At 38.9% G+C, this 19,669-nt stretch overlaps 1 protein-coding gene across 2 annotated transcripts; it reads right to left on the minus strand.

Moving 5' to 3' along the window:
- Nucleotides 1-118: 118 nt before the first annotated feature.
- LOC143857326 (DUF1336 family protein (DUF1336)) lies at nucleotides 119-18,553 on the minus strand. 2 transcript variants are annotated; one of them, XM_077367761.1, is made up of 11 exons: nucleotides 18,278-18,553; nucleotides 17,379-17,485; nucleotides 6,823-7,178; nucleotides 5,862-5,945; nucleotides 5,054-5,623; nucleotides 3,609-3,741; nucleotides 3,324-3,486; nucleotides 3,084-3,212; nucleotides 2,082-2,276; nucleotides 1,415-1,537; nucleotides 119-485 (listed from the first exon to the last, which is right to left on the minus strand). In XM_077367761.1, the coding sequence occupies exons 3-11, from the start codon at nucleotides 7,100-7,102 to the stop codon at nucleotides 375-377; spliced, it is 1,788 nt and encodes a 595-aa protein (XP_077223876.1). In that variant the 5' UTR covers nucleotides 7,103-7,178; nucleotides 17,379-17,485; nucleotides 18,278-18,553; the 3' UTR covers nucleotides 119-374. The 2 variants fall into 2 exon arrangements, with proteins under 2 accessions (XP_077223876.1, XP_077223869.1); XM_077367754.1 differs by having other exon boundaries at nucleotides 6,823-7,205.
- Between the last annotated feature and the right edge of the window lie 1,116 nt (nucleotides 18,554-19,669).

A 19,669-nucleotide genomic window follows, 5' to 3' on the forward strand; every position in this document is an offset into this window, starting at 1 on the left:
CGCCATCAGATCGATGACCCATATATATTTTTACGTAAAAAAAACCAAAAAAGATAATTTTATAGCATTGAGCGAACTGAGATTTTTTTTTTAATGATATATAATTTTATTAAAGAAATTGTAAAACCAAAAGCGCGCATTTATTGCATGCATTGTGTTCATACATCACATGCATGTATCTAACATAGATAAAGAAATAATGCTCTATTAAAATTTCTTTTATTAAAGAGACAATGATAAGATTATTAAGAAACAATTTACCTTCGTAAATTCAGGAAATGATTCCATTTGAAGTAGCAATGTGTATACAGAATGAACTTCCAATCGCTTGGTGAAGAGCAAACTACAAAGGGCCGGGGTTTCCGCCATATGAATTAATCATCAAGGGTCACGATCGTGGGTATCCGTCCGTGGTTCACAAAATCAATTTTGTTCAGTCTCACGCAACACAGTACTTTCTCCGGTAATTCCTCTGGCTTTTGAGCCTGTAAACAGTTTCAATGGATTAGTTTCAGTTGTAGCTTAGAAATTCTGAGTTTGAAAATTTCAAATAGTGTCAACTTGGCTAGTTCATAACTCTGTTGGGTCAAGTTACGAAAGTCGCTGAATTTGTTTAGGGTCATTGTGTAACCCAACTGAGTTACTTGAGAGCCGGAAAAAACAGGTCTAAAACATGACAAATAGAGAAAGAAAAACATGCGTAAATGATTTTGTCTGCTTGCGGAATGATTTTGTCCCAAGATAATTCATCATAAAAAAATGGAAAAAGGCCATAGATAACTCTAAGTATACGAAAACTTGAATAATTAGACTTGTATAACCCTTTTAAATTTTAAAAAAAAATGATTAACTGCTAAAAACCTCAAAAACTGGACTGCAGAATGAGCTTTTTAAATTTGAAAAATCTCAATAGAGTACCGAAAATTCAAAAAGCTTGATTTAGTATTCAAAATTTCGAAAATGGGACTATAACATAAGCTTTCAAAAGTCAATAAAAATGAACAGCATAAGAAGAGATAATAAGATCATTTCCCTTGGTTTTCTAAACAAGACTAAGAGCAAACAGCAATAAAAGATCGAAAAGAAGGGCAAGAAAATATTACAAGATAGTTAACATCTTGGAAATGGAAAAATTGAAAATATATTATGATCTTTGCAGTATAGTGAGAAGGATACCATATATGTAAATTCTGTGTACTCACTTAGAAGTAATGCTTAAAAACTCGAATATTATAGAACTTGGACCAGTCAAGTAGGTTTTGCTAGGATCAAATACCATGATCTGCCCAATTTTTTTATAGAACCGGTTGCTCATTGACATGGCCAAGTCAGAAATGGAAATCAGGAAATAAAAAATCACTGTCCAACTCTTAAGTTTTGGTTTATAAAAATTGGTTCGCAGACATTACTGTACCTGGATGGTTAGACCCAAGTCAAGTATCCCATCTTTCAAACGTTCTCGGAAAGATTCAAGTCCCTTTCTTGATATATAGCTGAACCTATGTATGTCAAGGTCCATCTCGAAGTAATTTGAACCCTGCATGAAAATAACAAATCATGAGATGGAGAATATTACACAATCAGAAGGATATTTTCAAGTATAGATGCATTCTGCGGTGCAACTTTGGGTCAGGCTGGTTGAGCTCAAGTGATACCCACATTCCCTTTTTTCAATAATGGCACTCTACTCTTTACTTTACACTCTTTAATTAGATTCTAACAGCTGCTACAATTCCCAAGATGTGCTCAACAGCCAGTCAGAGAAGTGATTAATATAAGTATGGGGTTCCATTATCAAAACAATGGAGTTGGATATCATTCCCCTAATAATAATAATAATAGATATTTTCAGTCTACAGAATAATCTTCGGCATAGCAACAACCAACATAAATACAAGACCAACTACAGACTTATACAGGTCTTAAAAACATTCCAATTACTGCTAAGGTAAAAGCATATTCATCAAACAGTCAACAACATCAGTACATCATCAGCTTAGCTTTTGTAAAGTAAATAAACTCTAGATAATGACTTTTTTTTATTTTATTTTTTGAACAGTTAAAAGGAAATGACTTGTTACCCTATAGAAATTATGCTGAGGGCGTGAAAGCACTGGCTTCTCATGATAAGCATGTAAAAGCTTCCTTTCAGCAGAGCTCAAGTGGAGGTCCTCTGGATTAACCACACCAGCCATGATCTTCAGCCTTTCTCTGAAAGGAACTGTTGAGTCCATCGCAAACCCTTTAACCTTCTCAGTTTCATCCTCAACCAATTTCTGTAGCAGAAACAACATTATTAGCCAACACAAGTATTATGGATGCTAGATAATATGACGCTTAAAATAGTAACAATCCTTCAATAGTTAATAGGAATGAAGGGAATCTAAATGAAGGGAATCTAGATAATTCAACTTCTATTACTAATGAGTAACAGAAGTAGCTGTCACCATTTAATATATTCACAACCAAACAATTTGGCTAATAATATCATTTCAAGATCAAGCAATAAAGGAATGTACGGAGTGTAGCACATGATACATATGAAATGATGTGGTTGAAGAATCTTCAAAAGGATTTGGGTGGGAGTCCAAGTGAAATTGCATATGAGACTATCTTGTGAGATTTAAGTGGAAATTCAAATTCTTAGTCTTTCAAAAATATTAAAGTAGCTCGCTGGACAAAATTTATATGAACTTCGGTAAAACACTAAGAGACAACAACATGAAATTCTTTCCAAGCTAGGAATGAAGGATATCTAGGCAGCATATTAAGGAATTCTTTCCATTTCTATGTTTCACGCATTTCATGCACTAAAGGACATTTTTGAAACATAATCTACATTGACGTAGATTAATAAAAATAAAAAAAATAGGAGTGGGCCACAACGCTAATATGAATTCTCAAAACTCTATCTTCTATTTCTTATGTTCTCTGCCGAGAGTTGAAGATAAATCAATAATAGATCTTAAATACAAGGATTAGATTTTTATAGTACACGTGGTGGTATGAATGTCATTTCTAATGTTGAAAGAATTAGGTCACTAGTGAAAAATTTGTGCGAGACGACAAGATAAGAAAGTTACCCTGATGCTATCCTGAAAATGAGGAGAGATATCTTTGTCATAACCATCAGAAAGTTTGAAATATAATACAAGGCTCATCCCTTCCCCATCGCTATCACCAAGGAACATTGCAGCAGGATAAGTAGGTAGCTGGCACAAAGTTCAAGATATAAGATAAGAGCCACGATGGACCTAGTCGTAGCCTAAAAAAAGATTATAGACGCAATTCCATCAGTATCTCAAAAATAGCAGAAAATATACCTGAATATTAACAATTAGGAGTGAAGGCACTTTCTCATGTGCTTTCACATATGGAAGTTCAATGTGCTGAGCAATGTGATGTATCTTTCGTGGGCACACAAAAAAATCAACACCAATTGGGGTATATGGGGCGTAGTTTGGAGCCGATGATTTTCGCTTATCTCTGCATGATAGATTTTTGAGGCTCAGTTCTTGTGAATATACAACGCATAGATTAAAAAACTTAATTGCATATGGTAAAGAATAGAGGTGAAATCATTGGGTTGATAAAAGTCAATAGCATGCCTGAAATAGTTCTCGCCACGAAGCTTAAAGTGTGAAGGTTCAAGAACAGACCAGCATCCTGCAGTTGGTTTCTCCCCAGCACAAGGAACCACAAGTCCTGCTCTTGGCCGATATAAGAATCTTTTTGAAGCACCTGAGTGGATCCGATGTGTATGTAGAAGTACAAAATGATCAGTATTATAAAATGATGTGTATAAAATATTTAAAAGCATATGAAAGATCAAAGCCACTACAATCTTTTTAAGTTGGCATTCCATTATGAAGGATTCGCGCATTCAGGTGAATTATAATTTATAAACCAACTTTAAAAAGACAATGTTGACTGTAACAAATAGAAGCACATAATCGAATGCTTCTATCTCAAATCCATGAGATTTACTAGCAATAACAACCAATGAAATCACCAGATTCAATTTTTAGAGACCGGGCAAAGGATCGAACTTAGTAGGAAATAGTATCAACAAAAAAACTTTAATTTGAAGGTACAGTTACAAATGGGAACAGAATCTACGTGATCCAAGATGATATGAAAGAAATGAAGCACGAACTTTGTTCTAAATTCATCCACTCGTCAAGCACAGGTGCACTTTCACCATGTTAAGAGCTGAAATTGAATTTATATCATAATTTTAGTGTTGTTAGATTTATATCATAGTTTTACTGTAATTTCCTTAGTGTTGGGCCCATCATAGATGGCCATACTAGCATAAGCTGTAACTAGCATGATGGCCTGTACATGATGCTTGGGTTTCTATGGAACCAATTAAGATAAATTCGCTAGGAGCAAAAATGTGAGAAAGATGCAAGAATAGGTGTATAAGCTATAAAGTATACATGCGAATTCAGTTGACCATTCTGCCCTTTCTTATGCCTTTGCTTTTAAATTTTAAATTAAACCCTATCATGAGGTCATAGTCACATAAAGTGGTTAAGGTAGGACGATAGGCAGGGAAAGAGAGAGGAAGTAGTGGTTTTGATAAAGTCACCTAGCATAAGCACCACAGAGTATGCATGATAAAAACATAACAGGAGTGCCTATACATGGAATGAAGATAAGAAAATCATTTCCCCTAGTGACTATCTACAGTTGAGGGAACTATTGTGTACAAAATCAGCTAGAATGTTGCATAGATAATTGGATTAAGCATAATGATAATATTTATGCAAGGGAATGCAATTATTTGAACACTGATAATCAGGAAAAAAGCATAAAAGTCTCTAAGCACCACTTGAAGTCAAATCACAATGCAATTATTTGAGCACTGATAATCAGGGAAAAAGGATACAAGTCTCTAAGCACCACTTGAAGTCAAATCACTAAACAAACAAGAGAAGTGACCCTTTCCACATATATAATTACAGCTAGATGCTGAACAGACGCATAACAGTGAAAACCCAACCATTAAAAAAAAAACAGTGAAAAAACAATTAAGCAAGACACTTACAGAATTCGTTAGTCTCATCAACTTCATAGGACTTCCTCTTGAAAGAAAGCCTGAAAACTGTAGACTTTTTTATTTGAGATGGAAGGCCAGGACTTGATGGCGGTTGAATTTTGTCATTGAAACTGAGTGTAGGAGCCAATCGAGGTAAGCAAGATGACGCCATCTGCTTCAAAGGATTTTCACGAGTTTTTTCTTCAGTATCATGTCTATCCTCCCTGAGACCATTAAAGCTTCCATAACGGTCCTCTAGTTTTTTCTTTTTGACACAATATTCAGCGCCTGTAGCTCTGGATTTGACCTCATCAGCCTTCCCTAAACAAGAAAACTCATAACCTTGTGCACTTAAAATTGCAAATCTATCGGCTTCTTTGAATTCATCTTTGCCCACAAACTTCTCAGTTTTACCTCCATCTATTTTCAAAACATGTTCGACAGAAAATGATACAGGCGTGCTGTCATAGAATTCCTCAAACTTACACATGGTATCCATAAAACATGACGCACTTTCATACTGAAGCATTTGAGCACTTGAGATGTTCCCAATTGCATTGCTTACGGAAGGAAAACAATCTATGGACAAATCAAAAGAATCAGGAATTGATCAGAAGAGGAGAAATCAATAGAAAAAAAATCTATTAAGGCCCTGTTCAGTGTTTGTTTCAGATTGTGATAACGGATGGTGAGGGCCCCTACCGATTATTGGCCCAAAAATTTTGGGCCAATAATCGGTAGGGGCCCTCACCATCCGTTATCACAATCTGAAACAAACAGGGCCTTAACCAGATGCAAAGAGATTGATGTGCTTTACCTCCATGAACACTAATGAAGTCGTCATCAGAGTCGGACTCCAGAATACTGACAGAGTCAAACCATGATTCCTCTTCGCATATTACTACCACATGTGAAATTTAAAGTCAAGTTCTAGAATATCTATATATCACCTTTTCAACTGAGGGAAAGAGATAAATCACAAATGACAATTTTTAATATCATAAGTTCATAACTATCACCATGCATATTTCTCTACATTAAAGAGGAAAAAATAATAACTGACATGGCATTCATAGAATGCTTTGAATTCAAATCTAAAACCTTCTCTGGAGTTTTAACCCCTTTCTCAAATCAGCTGCAACTTACAACATAAAAAAGTGGTTCTAACTTTAACACAGACAGAACCATAGAGCTAACAAGCTAACCAAAGAGAGCTATGGGATCACATTGCACTCTTTAATGGTTAACATTATATAATGGCTACAATACAGTACCTCAAATCAACGATAATAGAAAATCTAATATAAAGACTAGAGATAATAGCACTAATAAATCATAATATAACGAATATATATATATATATATATATATATATATATATATATATATATATATAGTGATGATGTAATTAGAGCAGTGATAAATCGACCCCCTATGTGTCTTTTTCTCTCTAACCCAGAGGAGAGAGAAAGACACATAGGGGGTCGATTTAAGATATATAGGGGTTGATTTATCACTCCCCAATAATTATTAAAAGAGGATTCTATATAATAAGAAACTAAATTTGCAATAGGGAACATTTTTAATTTGCATAAAACTTAAATATAACAAAAGAAATTTTAAACTTAAATATAAGAAAAAAAAAAAAAAAAAAACCATTCAAAAAAAAAGAAATTTAAAGTTCAAAACATACAAAATAAAGAATAAAGATCCTTATAACAGTCAACTTGAAATTTTATAGATTTAAAGTAAGATACACTAAAAGGAAAGGAAAGTACCATTTGTGTCAATTTGACTGTGGTGCCATTGCAACTGGGTGAGGTGGAAAGTCAAATTGGAAACTTCAGATCTTTTGTGAGTTGTTGCAGCCTTCTCAAAATCCAATTGAACAAACTCACTTACAGAAAAGTCTCTTACATGATTTCCTGTGTCACTATTCCGTGCTTTAGCAGCATCTGGTCCAGAAGCAGAAATCCTTCCATGGCGCTTGCTGGATTTGTGCAAGTGCTTTCTCCGCAATTTTGGTTTTCTGTTTGATGTTGATACACAGCCACCCATTATGATAACTGGGCTTTATAAATCCCAACAAGAAAGGGAATTGTCTTCATATGATATGCCGATCTCTTGGAAAGAGCTGCCAAATATTTGCTTAGATGAGGAGCTACCCAAGAATGACAGAAAAAAAATCAAGCCTCAGAAATGTAAGATCAGAGGCATATTGTGTTTCACACAATAATTACTTAAAATGCTCCGGCAAATATTAATACATGGAGAATTAAGAAAATTCCAATTGAGTGCATTTATCATGTCCACCAGCGTATCCTTTCATGAGATTCCATAATGATCAAGTTCACCTTGCTTATGAAACTAAAAGCATATATGAGAGATTGAATAATTCACAGAACCAAGAGCTATCTAGACAGCGACCAATTTCAACAATTTCTCCAGAGAACCAAAATGAACAGCCAAAAATTCAGTGGTAATGAACAGACTTCCTACTCAACTCAACTCAACAAAGCCTTTGTCCCAAACTAGTTGGGGTCGGCTAAATGAATCCTTTAGAAAAAACTCATAAAGAAGGTAAAAGGAATCTACCCGGCTCTAATCGTAGTTCTAGTTGGGTTCGTCTACGTGGATCATTTTCTTCCATTCTATCCTATCCAAGGTTAAGTTCTCTGTTATGTTCCTAGCTATCAAGTCTTTCCTCACAGTTTCTACCCAAGTTGTTTTCGGTCTGCCCCTACCTCTTTTTACTCCATCAATTTGGCACGAGTCGCCTCATCTCACCGGAGCATCCAAAGGCCTACATTGGATATGTCCAAACCATCTTAAGCGGTGCTCTCTCATCTTCTCCTCAATTGGAGCCACCCCCACCTTTTTACGAATGTCTTCATTTTTAATTCTATCTAGCCTTGTGTGGTCGCACATCCATCTAAGCATTCGCATCTCCGCTACACTAATCGTATGCACATGCTGCTTCTTGGTGGCCCAACATTCAAAGCTGTACATCATGGCTGGTCTCACAGCTGTCTTATAAAACTTTCCCTTCAACTTGGTAGGGATTTTACGGTCGCACAGAACTCCTGAAGCAAGCTTTCACTTCAACCAACCTACTCTTATTCTATGGTTAACATCCTCTTCAATCTCTCCTTTCTTATGTAGAATTGAACCAAGATAGCGAAAGATATCCCTCTTAGGTACCTCCTGTCCAGTCATATTTACTACACCCTTGCCCTGCCTCCTTACATTACTAAAGTTGCATTCCATATATTCTGTCTAAGTCCTACTCAGTCTAAAACCTTTAGATTCCAAAGTAGTTCTCCATAACTCTAATAAACAGACTTCCTAGTTCATATTTAAAAAAAGAAAGGTCAACAATTAAAAAGTAGACAAAAAACAATCTAGTAGAATGAATAGTTGATATTGCTCCACGGGAGGATTTGAAAATAAGGCCAGGAACATAGTTACTAGGGCGGGAAACGAATTCAGGAAGCAAAACGCGAAACACAGGGAAAAAATATAGGGGAAACAAGAAACGGGAAAACGATGGAAAATCATATGAGAAATGCATATGAAATGCAAGGAAAACACGAAATATAAATTTTTGGAGATTTAAAATTTTTTAATTTCAAATTTACATGGGATTTTACGCACATGTACAATTCTTTTATAATTTTTATTTAAATTAGAGACACGTATAATTTATGTATGTTCTTTATATATTTTAGTTCTAGCATAATTTTTTACTTATTTTTATTTTTTATTAAAATATATCATTTCGCTTTCCTTTTTAATTGGGGTGCAACTTGGGTCAGGCTCAACCTGAACCCGAAGGGTTCAACCCGATTTTGGCTCGGATTGGGTTAGGGTAGAGGTCTTGGCAACCCAACCCGACTAGAACCTGACCTCCGCCCACTAATTTTATCATGATTTTTCTTTGGGTTATGTTTTTTCTTGTATCTTTCTGTTTTGCCCTAGGTGAACCCGAACCCAACCTGACTCAACTCAATTTCGGGTAAGATGGGTTGGGTAGGGTTGAGAGATTTACAGGCGGGTTGGGTTAGGGTTGACCATCCTCAACCCGAGGCTCGGGATGGGTCAGGTTAGGGCTGAGGGAATGCTAATTCAAGTTGGGGCCTCAACCCAATCCAACCTAACCCAAGTTGCACCCCTACTTTTTAATATCTATTCCACAAAATTTTGGGGTCTTTTTGCAAGATGATTTTCGTAAGTTTCACACATATATGTTTCCACGATTTTTTCATACATTTCTCACGTGTTTCACACATGTTTCAAATAAGTTTCTCATATTCTTCCCATGCGTTTCAGAAACGTTTCCCTCATTTTCTTTACCACGTTTCGGAAACGTTTCCCTCATTTCCGAAACGCATTTTATGGGAAACGAGTTTCCCATCGCCTGTTACGTGCCTAGATGGGCCCCACTATAGTAGAATAAATTAGTTTGGATTTAGGATACGTCAGATCTTTGAAGATCTGTTTATTGGATTGCTTGTACGGTAGATTAGGCTAGTAGGGTGGATTAAGTAACCAGAATTGATTTGGATACTAGCCAAGATTAGATTAGTCTTTATTTAGTTATTTCCATTGTTATCATAAGATCTTTCTAGATCTTTCTATGTTTATCCCTTGAGTGTTTTATTTAAACACTCATTTGCTTTTCTATAATTTAATGAAGAAATTATCTTAGAATTGTGTCTTTTTGCACAAAGGAGGATTGATCCTTCCCTCGAAGTGGATCAAGAGGCTGATCTTCCAAAGAAGATCAATCACGTTACGATTTGGTATCAGAGCGGCACGATCCGTCATCATGTCGAAGAAAATCGAAGAAATAATGGATCGATGGGATGAAGTTATAAGAGAGATGAAAATGCATCTAGCTTATATGAATGTCAATTTCAACAAGTTGGCATTATCGCTTGGTGTGAAGATAGAAGAGCCCCCATGTCTGAAGAAGTTGATTAAAGAGTTCAACGGGAGCAACGTCGAGAAGGCTTTTGTGACGAAAAAGAAAAGAAGAAACAGGAAAAGGGGAGAAAAGAAGAAGAGCGAAAAAAATCAGATAGAAAAAAAGGCGAAAAAGACACAAAAGAAAGGGTGTCACCGAAGAGTCCATCGTTCCTCTCAAGCTGTCCAACGCCATCGAAAAGATTCACATCCGCAGCAATCCATAAGTCAACATCCAAATCATTCCAAAAAAGCACACTGAAGGAGTTTTGATGAACAATATGATAAGATCGATTTCAAAATGGAGCTACCTAAACCATTGATGACAACATACGAAATGGTGACCAATGGAAAGACAAAGAGAAGAAGAAGAGAGCGAGAAAAAAGAAGAGAAGAGAGAAGATTTTTGAAAGTCCTGAGCAAAATCTCATTTTTCACCAACTGCTGAATGTATAATCTCCAACCTTGAGGACAAGGTTGATTTCAAGGCGGGTGGAATGTTACGTGCCTAGATGGGTCCCACTATAGTAGAATAAATTAGGTTGGATTTAGGATATGTAAAAGAAGATCTGTTTATTGGATTGCTTGTACGGTAGATTAGGCAAGTAGGGTGGATTAAATAACTATAATTGATTTGGATAGTAGCCAAGATTAGATTAGTCTTTATTTAGTTATTTCCATTTTTATCATAAGATATTTCTATGTTTATCCCTTGAGTGTTTTATTTAAACACTCATTTGCTTTTCTATAATTTAATGAAGAAATTATCTTAGAATTGTGTCCTTTTGCACAAAGGAGGACTGATCCTTCCCTCGAAGTGGATCAAGAGCCTAATCTTCCCTCTTAGAAGATCAATCACGTTACGAACCATTCGGGTTCGTAACACCGCCCAAGGAGTTTCCAGCTACTATGGTCAGGAGTACCAAATCAGAGATAGTCAAATTTAGGTTCTTTAGTTTTAAATTTCGTATTATCATTATTAGGAAACCAAATAATGAAATCCAGCAATACTGAAATGAAGATCCACCAAAATAAAATGGATCCCCCTCCCCCCCCCCCCCCCCTCCCTCTCCCACCCCACCTCAATCAACACCATGAAATTAAATTTCAATGGATGTACTACTAGCAACCTGGGCCCAGCTGCAATCCGAGGTGTGTTTCGTAATGGTAAGGAGAGATCATCCTTGCCTACTGCGGCTCTATTGGGATTTCCGATTTGTCGGAAGCTGAGGTCTTGGCCCTCTTGGCTGCGCTCCATCTGTCCAAAGGAAATATGGGCAGTCAACTCTAGATGGAAGAAGACTCTGAAGATCTGATCACCAGTAGAATGAGATTTTTGAGCTTGGCAGTGACATGGTCCTTTCTTTCTCCCAAGTGTTGCAGATGGAAAATAAAGTGGCTGACTCTGTCACTAAGGAGGGTGTTGGCAAGAAAATGCTAGTTACATGGATATTGTCATTATGATGGCCCTGGCCGTTGTTTCTGCTGCTGTTTTTTGTTGTTCTGTCTCCTTTGTATTGCTCCCTTCATTTGATCTGATTGACTGTTATCTCTTAAAAAAAACTCGTAATCACTCATAAAAATTGTTTGCACCTAACTCAAGCAGCCACAAAAAATCTGCAATGAAATTTGCTAATTATGACTAACAAAAAGAACACAAAATCAGTTCTACTAGAGTGCTTACATGTGACTAAAACATGGACAGCAATATCTGATGATTCAACCTACAAAATGCACCCTTAATGTCACAATAATACTTCTCTCAGTAGATGCGCAGAACTGTTAAGCTTTTTCTTTGTTAACAGCCTATAATATTTTTGAAGTGGAGAAACTGTCATTTTGAAGCTATTTTGAAGCTGGCATTTGATAATATCACGCCACCCCTCTTTGAAGCCACTTAAGATATGGTAGGTATGTTTTCCAAAAAATTTCATGCTTTATAGGAAAAGCATGTTTAGTAATACTGAAGTTCAGTACATGGACGGCCCTTTGTTGAATTGCTCTATTGGGGCATGTCAGTATGATAACCAAATGGATGTGCTTGACTGAGTATACCGAAAAGAAGAAAAGAGGAACCTATGTACTTGCTAAAATGGAAAACATAGTCATGTCCAAGGAAGGGGGAAAACAACTGACTACCCTGGCTTCATAAGCAAAATCTAGAAATAGATCATCTCCTGGTTAAACAGCAACAAAATAGCCTTTTACAAACCACGAAGAAAAGACTATGTAGAAATCCAACGGGCCTAATCTGATCCAATCGATTGCAAAAGAAACAAGAAAACAACAAGCACAAAGATAACACAAGTGTTTTACGTGTTTCAACAACGGTGAAACAAACGCAAGAGATTACAAAGAGATAATCATCAATCTCTTAACCCAATCCTTAAACGCTCAACACTCACAACCCCAAAAGATCAAACCTGAGAGCACTCAATGTCTCTTTCTCTCTTCTCCACTCATAAGGTATCAAATTACCTTTTTGTTAGAAGTGTATATGTGCCTATGGGCAATATGGTCTTTGTACTCTTGTTCACTTTAATATAAATACAAAAGTGAGGGGGGAGCTCATCTCCAACTCACTAATTCTCTCAATTATCCTCTCCTCTCAACATGGTATCAGAACCCTAAGCACTCCTCGCTTCCTTCTCCTCCTCCTCCCTCCATGCATCCAAGCCTCCACCATATCTCCACGCCCCATGCCTGCACAATCTCTCCACGCCCCATGCCCCTCGGCTCCACCTCCATCTTCCAGGCCCCATGCCCCTCGACTCCATCTCCCAAAACCCCTAGCCTCCATTGACGCCTACTCCAAACCCTCAACCCTATTCCCTCTGAAACCCTAACTGTATACCCCAAACCCTAGCCATATTCCTCCAACCGACAAACCCTAGCCATATAACCCAACCCAACTCCAAACCCTAGCCTTCCTCCTCCCATGCCACTTGACGGGAACCTCACCCCCACCTCCTTTCTATTTCCCAAACCCTAATCTACTTCTTCTCCATCTCTAAACACATTTTCCAGAAACCTTAGTGCTCTTTTCCTTCACTTCACTCTCCACCATCATATGCTAAATACTCTTCGTTACTTTCTTCTTCCTTCTCCGCGGCACCGGTATTCTCGGATTAGCCTTTAGTCCATCTTTGGCTCATTGTCTTATCCACTATGTCTCTTCTTCGGAGCTGTGGTATGCATTATGGGCCCTTCTGGTCCCTTTTTCCTCTCTTTGTTTCCTTCTCTATTCATTGTTTTTCATGCCCTTTACCTTGATATCAAAGGTGCATGCCACGTGTTTGCTGAAATGCCAGACTGAGGTGTTGTGCCCCCAATTTCATCTCCTAGCCTTTATTCTCCTCCTGGCTAGTGATTATATGTCGTTCTGCTATGTCTCTTCATCAGAGCTGCGGTATCATGGTTGGGCCTATCATGTGATTCTTCACCCCTCTATTGTTTATCCTCTGTCGTTGTTGTGGTTGAAAGTGCCTCTCTATTTGTATCATCATGAATCCTCATGTCATCATGGATCCTCATGTTAGTTCGACTCATACTATCGGATCGACTCCTCCACCTTCGGGTACCTTCTCTAGTTATTCCCCTTCTGTGGAGGCCTCTTTCCCATAGATGACTTCCGTCCTACTTGATGGGTCCATTCCATCCCTCACAGGGGTCCTCCCTCGTCCACAGCGTTGTATGCGGCCTCATGGGTCTAGTGCCCATTCGGTTGATACTTTTATTCTTGGCGCGTATGTTGGTGGTGATCATTCTGGCCATGGCGGTGGTCGCTTTGTCAGAGGTCGAGGCGGTCGAGGCAGTTTCATGGCTGTGATTCTGCAGGCAGTCGTGTCGCTAGTGGGCGTGGGCGCCCTTACTGCACCCAATGTCAGGCTGCAGGGCATACTATGGCTACGTGCTATGCCTTACATCCGTGACTCCATCCCCCCTGCTCTGCTCACAGATTCACATCACATATGTCAGCCTTCCTAATGCCTCTACATCCTACTTCGCTAGACTAGTAGCACATGATGATTGTTTCCTTATCTCTAGGGCCAACTATGATTAGTTTTTGCGCCTACATGCGCACCGCCGAGCACCTATTGCGCCTTTTGCACAGCCCAGTAGTTCAACTGCTTCTCTTCTTACTACCTCTGGCTATTGGATTATTGATTCCGAGGCCTCCAACCATATGACGGGTAACTCTGTTTCCCTTAGTTTGTTTAGTCTCTTCATCCATCCTTTACTATTACTCTGGCCGATGGGACCACTGCACCCATCTCTGGTATTGGTACTATTTCCCCTCACTTTGGTCTTGCCTAGTCGTCGGTGCTTTGTGTTCTTAAATCACCCTTTATTTTACTTTATGTTAGCCAAATTACTGAGAGTCTTAATTGTTATGTCTCTTTCTTCCCCTCTTATTGTGTTTTTCATAATCTTTCGACTGGGAAGACAATTGTTTCAGGTTGTGCGGTAAATGGACTCTATCACCTTGACTGTGACCCTCCCCGTACTATGTTGCATAGTTCTGTTGATGCTTATGAGTGCCATTGTCGTCTCGACCATCCCTCCATTCAGAGGCTTCAACAGTCCTCTGTTCTTTCCGGCCCTATTTAGTCCTTTCAATGCGAGTCCTGTGAGCTTGGGAAGCACATCGTGTGTCCTTCCCGTCCAGGGTGGTTAGTCGCGTCTCTAATCCATTTGAGCTAGTACATTCTGATGTCTGGGGTCCTTCTCGGGCTCTGTATCTTCTTGGTTACCGATACTTCATCACTTTTGTGATGATTTCTCCCGTATGACCTGGCTCTTTCTTCTTAAGGATCGCTCCCAGGTATTTACTACTTTTCATACTTTCCATGCCGAGGTTACTACCCAATACAATTGCCGTCTTAAATGTTTGCGCACTGACAATGCTCGAGAATACCTCTCTGCCTCTAATGGCTTTCAGGATTTCTTATCCACTCATGGCTCCTCTTGCGCCTACACCTCTCAGCAAAATGGTGTAGCCGAGAGGAAACTCAGGTATTTGCTTGATATGACCCACTTCTCTTCCAAATGCGAGTCCCTAAAGCCTACTGGAGCGATGATGTGCTTACCTCCTGTTTCTTAGCTAATCGGCTTCACTCCTCTATCCTTGATGGTAAATCTCCCTTTTTGGTCTTACATCCGCAGCGCGATCCCTTTACTCTTGCTCCATGGATCTTTGGTTGTGTATGCTTTGTCCACAACCTCTCTCATGGCCTCGATAATTGAATCCTTGGGCGGAGAGATGTATCTTTCTAGGGTACTCTCGTACCCAGAAGGGTTATCGACGCTATAGCCCTCAGTTGTGTTGCTTCTTTGTTTCCACCGATGTCACCTTCTTTGAGTCTGTATCTTTCTTTCCCTCTCCCACGGAGGGGCCTGTCACAGACTCTTGAGTTCTTCTTCCCCATTCAGAGTTCTCCCTGAGCCTTTGGAGTCCACCTCCTCTCCCTTGCAGGTTATGTTGGACCCTCCTCTTCAGCCTGACTCTCAGGTTCCTCTCCCTCCTCCTGTTTTATCTGCAACTGTAGAGTCCTCGCATTCTCCATTGCAGGTGCATTCGGCTCCTCCATCTGCTACGAAGGTCGGCAGTGGCTGAGGCCCGATGTCTCCCATCCAATGCCTGAGGCAACGCCTTTTTATACGAAGATACAAGCCCCGCCATCTCAGGTACCTCTCTCACCCTCTCCTAATGCTTATGTAGATTCGCTGATTGCATCACGTACTCTTCCCGAACTACTGCATATTCTATTTCCCTTGTTGTTTCTTATGATCATCTCATCCCTTTGTTTCGCAGCTTTGCCTCGTCCTTGTCTTCTATTTCTTTGCCCAGGTTTGTGCCAAAGGCTCTTGCTCACCCCGGTTGGCGTGCTGCAATAAATATTGAGTTGGCCGCTCTTCAGGTCAATCATACTTGGGATTTGGCCGCTCTTCAGGTCAATCATACTTGGGATTTGGCCCCTCTCCCTCGTGGTGCTCGACCAGTTGGTTGTCGTTGGGTCTTCGCCATCAAATACTTGCCAGATGGAACCGTTGAGTGCCTTAAGGCGCGCTTAGTTGCAAAGGGGTATACATAGACATTCGGGGCTGACTACACAGAGACTTTCTCCCCCGTTTCCAAAATTTCATCTGTGAAAGTGTTCATTTCCCTCGCTGTCAACCGATGATGGCCCTTATATCAGCTGGATGTCCAGATGCCTTTGTCCATGGCTACTTAAGTGAGGAGGTCTATATGGAGCAACCTTCTGGGTATGTTGCTCATGAGGAGATGTCCTCCTCAGTGTGTAGACTTCGCAAATCTTTATATGAACTCAAACAATCACCGCGTGTAAAAGAAACAAGGAAGCAATAAGCACAAAGATAACATAAGTTTTTATGTGGTTTGACAACAGTGCCTACGCCTATGATAGAGAAGTCATCTTCCACTATGAGCAACAAGTGCAAGAGATTACAAAGAGATGGTATCCCTTAACCAAATTCTTACGTGCTCAACACCCACAACCACAGATGATCAAACCTGAGCTCTCTCTCTCTCTCTCTCTCTCTCTCTCTCTCTCTCTCTCTCTCTCTCTCTCACATTTTTACTACCCAACGGCCAACACATACCGAAAATTGGGCAAACTGAAATTGCAAAACTCTCTCTCCCAATCCCATCTAGCATGTTCTAATTATGATTTAACATTTTAAACTTTACTTTTTCCACTACAAATTTGGTTACCACTATGCATAGGTTTTCCTTTTAATTGCTCTCAACGAGTGCTTTTCTAAACCAATTTCCTACTTTGTTCTCTCTTCCTTTCTCTCTGTTTTTTATTCTTAATCTCTCATTGTTTCGTTGATTGCACCTTTTCATATTACATTTTTCTGTTTCTTCTCAATCTAAAATAGATTTCGATGCACAGTTGGTTCCACTAGTTATATACATATAACTTAGGCCAAAACCTAAGTCTCTGTCTCTCTCTTTCCTAGTTCAAATAGGATACACAAGAGAAATCCTATGGTTTCCATAATTGTACGAAACTCCTCTCTAGTTTCTTAATGATATTAGGAAACTACGAGAACATCGCACGCAACACATGAAACAAGAAACCAATCCCAACACATCAGACAAGCGAGATTAAAAATGTGCCACAATCATCAAGATCATACCATCTGATGCAAATGGATGTGCTAGAATCAGAAATACCACAGATACACAATATAAAGGAAAACACAACAACCAGCTGGTTCAACCTTGTATGCAGAATATGGAAACATATAAAACAAACCTATTATAGAAATGACGAAAACAAACCATCTACAGAAATCCAGAACAAATTCAGATTGGCCCAAGTCAAATTTCAGAATTTACCTTAATCATTAAATGGACATCAAGATAAGAGCCTTTTCATTATGCTTTTGAAGAAGATAAATGGAAGAATTCTTTGGGGAAACAAACATTCCACAGTGCGAAAAAGTCTGCAATCAATGAATAAGATGAGACATGAATAAACAAAGACAGATCAAATTCCAAAGTCCGAAATCATCGATAATGAATCATGAACTAAGAAACAACATATTTTAGAAAAAAAAAAAGAAAATCCTTCTTAATTTCAAATTTCCAACCCCCAAATCCTCAATTCCCCATATTCATAACCTTTACAATAGAATTTTGACCAATCCAAAACATGTCCCCTTTGCAAGAAAACTAACACTCTTCTAAATAGGATGCAAAATTCCCTTTCTCTTGTTAGGAAGAGAACAAAAGGAGAGAATTTCATATGAATTGTTTTTCCACATATAATTAGAAAATGAGAATTTGTAGGCAGAAATGAGAAAACACGGCAAGGTGTCAAACATCAAAGAGTAGAAAAAAGACAAAATACAAGTTCAACAACATAGAAAAAAATTTAAAAAAATACAGAAAGTTATTAAAATCCTGAAAAAATCGAAAAAATTGAAATAAAAAGAAACACATTAATCGATTCAGATTGAAATCAAGTAACATGTGCATAGGTTTTGAATGAAAAAACTAGAAAAGGCAGAGATCAAACAGCATTTACCTAAAAAATAAAAAGGATGATAAAAAATTAATTAAAAATAAGAATTGAGAGAGGACTGAGCCAAACACAAACAATTACAGAAGGAAAATAACATACAGAGAGAGAGAGATAAATTAAATTAGATCAATAAATAATCAAATTTTCATGAAACTAAAAGGGAAAAAGAAGAATCATCATAAAAGAGAGATAGAAAGATTGAGAGAGAGACGTGATTATGGAGATTTGAGAGATCGGACGGCATCAGAAAGACATGGATTTTGAGGGAGAGAGAGATCCAACGGTTATGAGATTAGTAGGAATTCTCCCTCCCTTCTCTCTCTCCTATAATCTGATTGATGAAAATACAGAGAGAGAGACAGAGAAGGAGAAGAATTTCGTGGGGAAAATCGCCCCTATATTAAAAACCGAAACGGGTGTTTCGGACGAGATTTCGGGGAACGGGCTCTCTCGTTCCCCTTCCCTACGCCACATGGCGCTCTTTCTGGGTTCATAAAACGAATACACTCAAAAAATAAAATAATAAATATAGGGCAATGTTTTTTTCGCCCCACTGATAGGATTATGCGCCCTCTATAAAGACGTCGAAAAACGTTGAAGCCTGCCCAGAATGAGAAAAGTGATTTGTGGGTCCTAAGCCTATGTATGTGACAATTGATCTTCTAGAACATCTTAAGGTGGCCCATATTGTTTTGGTTACATCACGAACGTACATCTCATGCAAATCAAGGGTTTAGCTTTTCTGTGAAGAAATCCTAATCAAGGCTTGATGCATGTAGACCTGGCAAACGGGCGGGCCGGGCCGGATTTGACCCGGCCCGTACGGGTCCGGGTCAAACGGGCCGGGTCAAAGTGACCCGGAAAATTCTACGGGTCATTGACATTGGACCCGCACCCGGCCCGTACGGGCTGGGTCGACCCGCGGGTCACCCGGATTTTTGACGTATTTTTTAAGAGTTTTTTTTTTATTTAGGGATTTGCTAGCCACCTTCTCCTGGGCTATTTTTCGGCTTGTAGCCCCTCCTGCAAAGATTGGGTGAAGTACGGTCTGGGGCAAAGGTTGCTAGCAACAAAAGAATAAAGAGAAGTAATCATTAGGGATTTTTGAAATATTCTCAGAATTTCTAAGTTTGAAATGAAAAATTACCGTAAAAAGGTCAAAAGTAAAAAAATTACATATAAAATATGATAATTACCGAGAAAACTACGGAAAAAAGTAAAAAAACCGTCTTTTGCACTTTTTTACGGGCACCCGCGGGTCCACCCGACCCGGCCCACTTTTGACGGGCCGGGTGGACCCGCGGGTCAATTTCTAACGGGTCACCAATGTTGGTGACCCGGACCCGTAAATTTACGTGCGGGCCGGGTGGACCCGCGGGTCCGGGTCACTTTTTGCCAGGTCTGGATGCATGTGGTGAACTTGATTGCACTTCCTGAGCTTGATGTCGCCATTTTTTTTTTATTTGGGACAGCTCTCTCTTAGATATACTAAAGGGGGTTGTCCTGAGTAAAAATGGGGGGCAAATATAACTTTCCTCTTCTATTTATAGTTTATGTTGGGCTTTGGACATATGGTTCCCACCCACTCTAATAAAAGGATATG

Source organism: Tasmannia lanceolata, unplaced genomic scaffold, assembly GCF_043159265.1.
Source record: "Tasmannia lanceolata isolate RefF3 unplaced genomic scaffold, GAP_Taslan_0.1 ptg000003l, whole genome shotgun sequence".
Classification (NCBI taxonomy): domain Eukaryota; kingdom Viridiplantae; phylum Streptophyta; class Magnoliopsida; order Canellales; family Winteraceae; genus Tasmannia; species Tasmannia lanceolata.

Excerpts from the sequence above, each read along its gene's own strand:
- LOC143857326 (XM_077367761.1), bottom strand. The coding sequence starts at position 7,102 with ATGGGTGGCTGTGTATCAACATCAAACAGAAAACCAAAATTGCGGAGA. Across the intron at positions 2,277-3,083 it reads ATTTTCAGGATAGCATCAGG|AAATTGGTTGAGGATGAAAC; the intron begins GTAACTTTCTTA and ends TTTCTGCTACAG. Across the intron at positions 486-1,414 it reads ACTTGGGTCTAACCATCCAG|GCTCAAAAGCCAGAGGAATT; the intron begins GTACAGTAATGT and ends AACTGTTTACAG.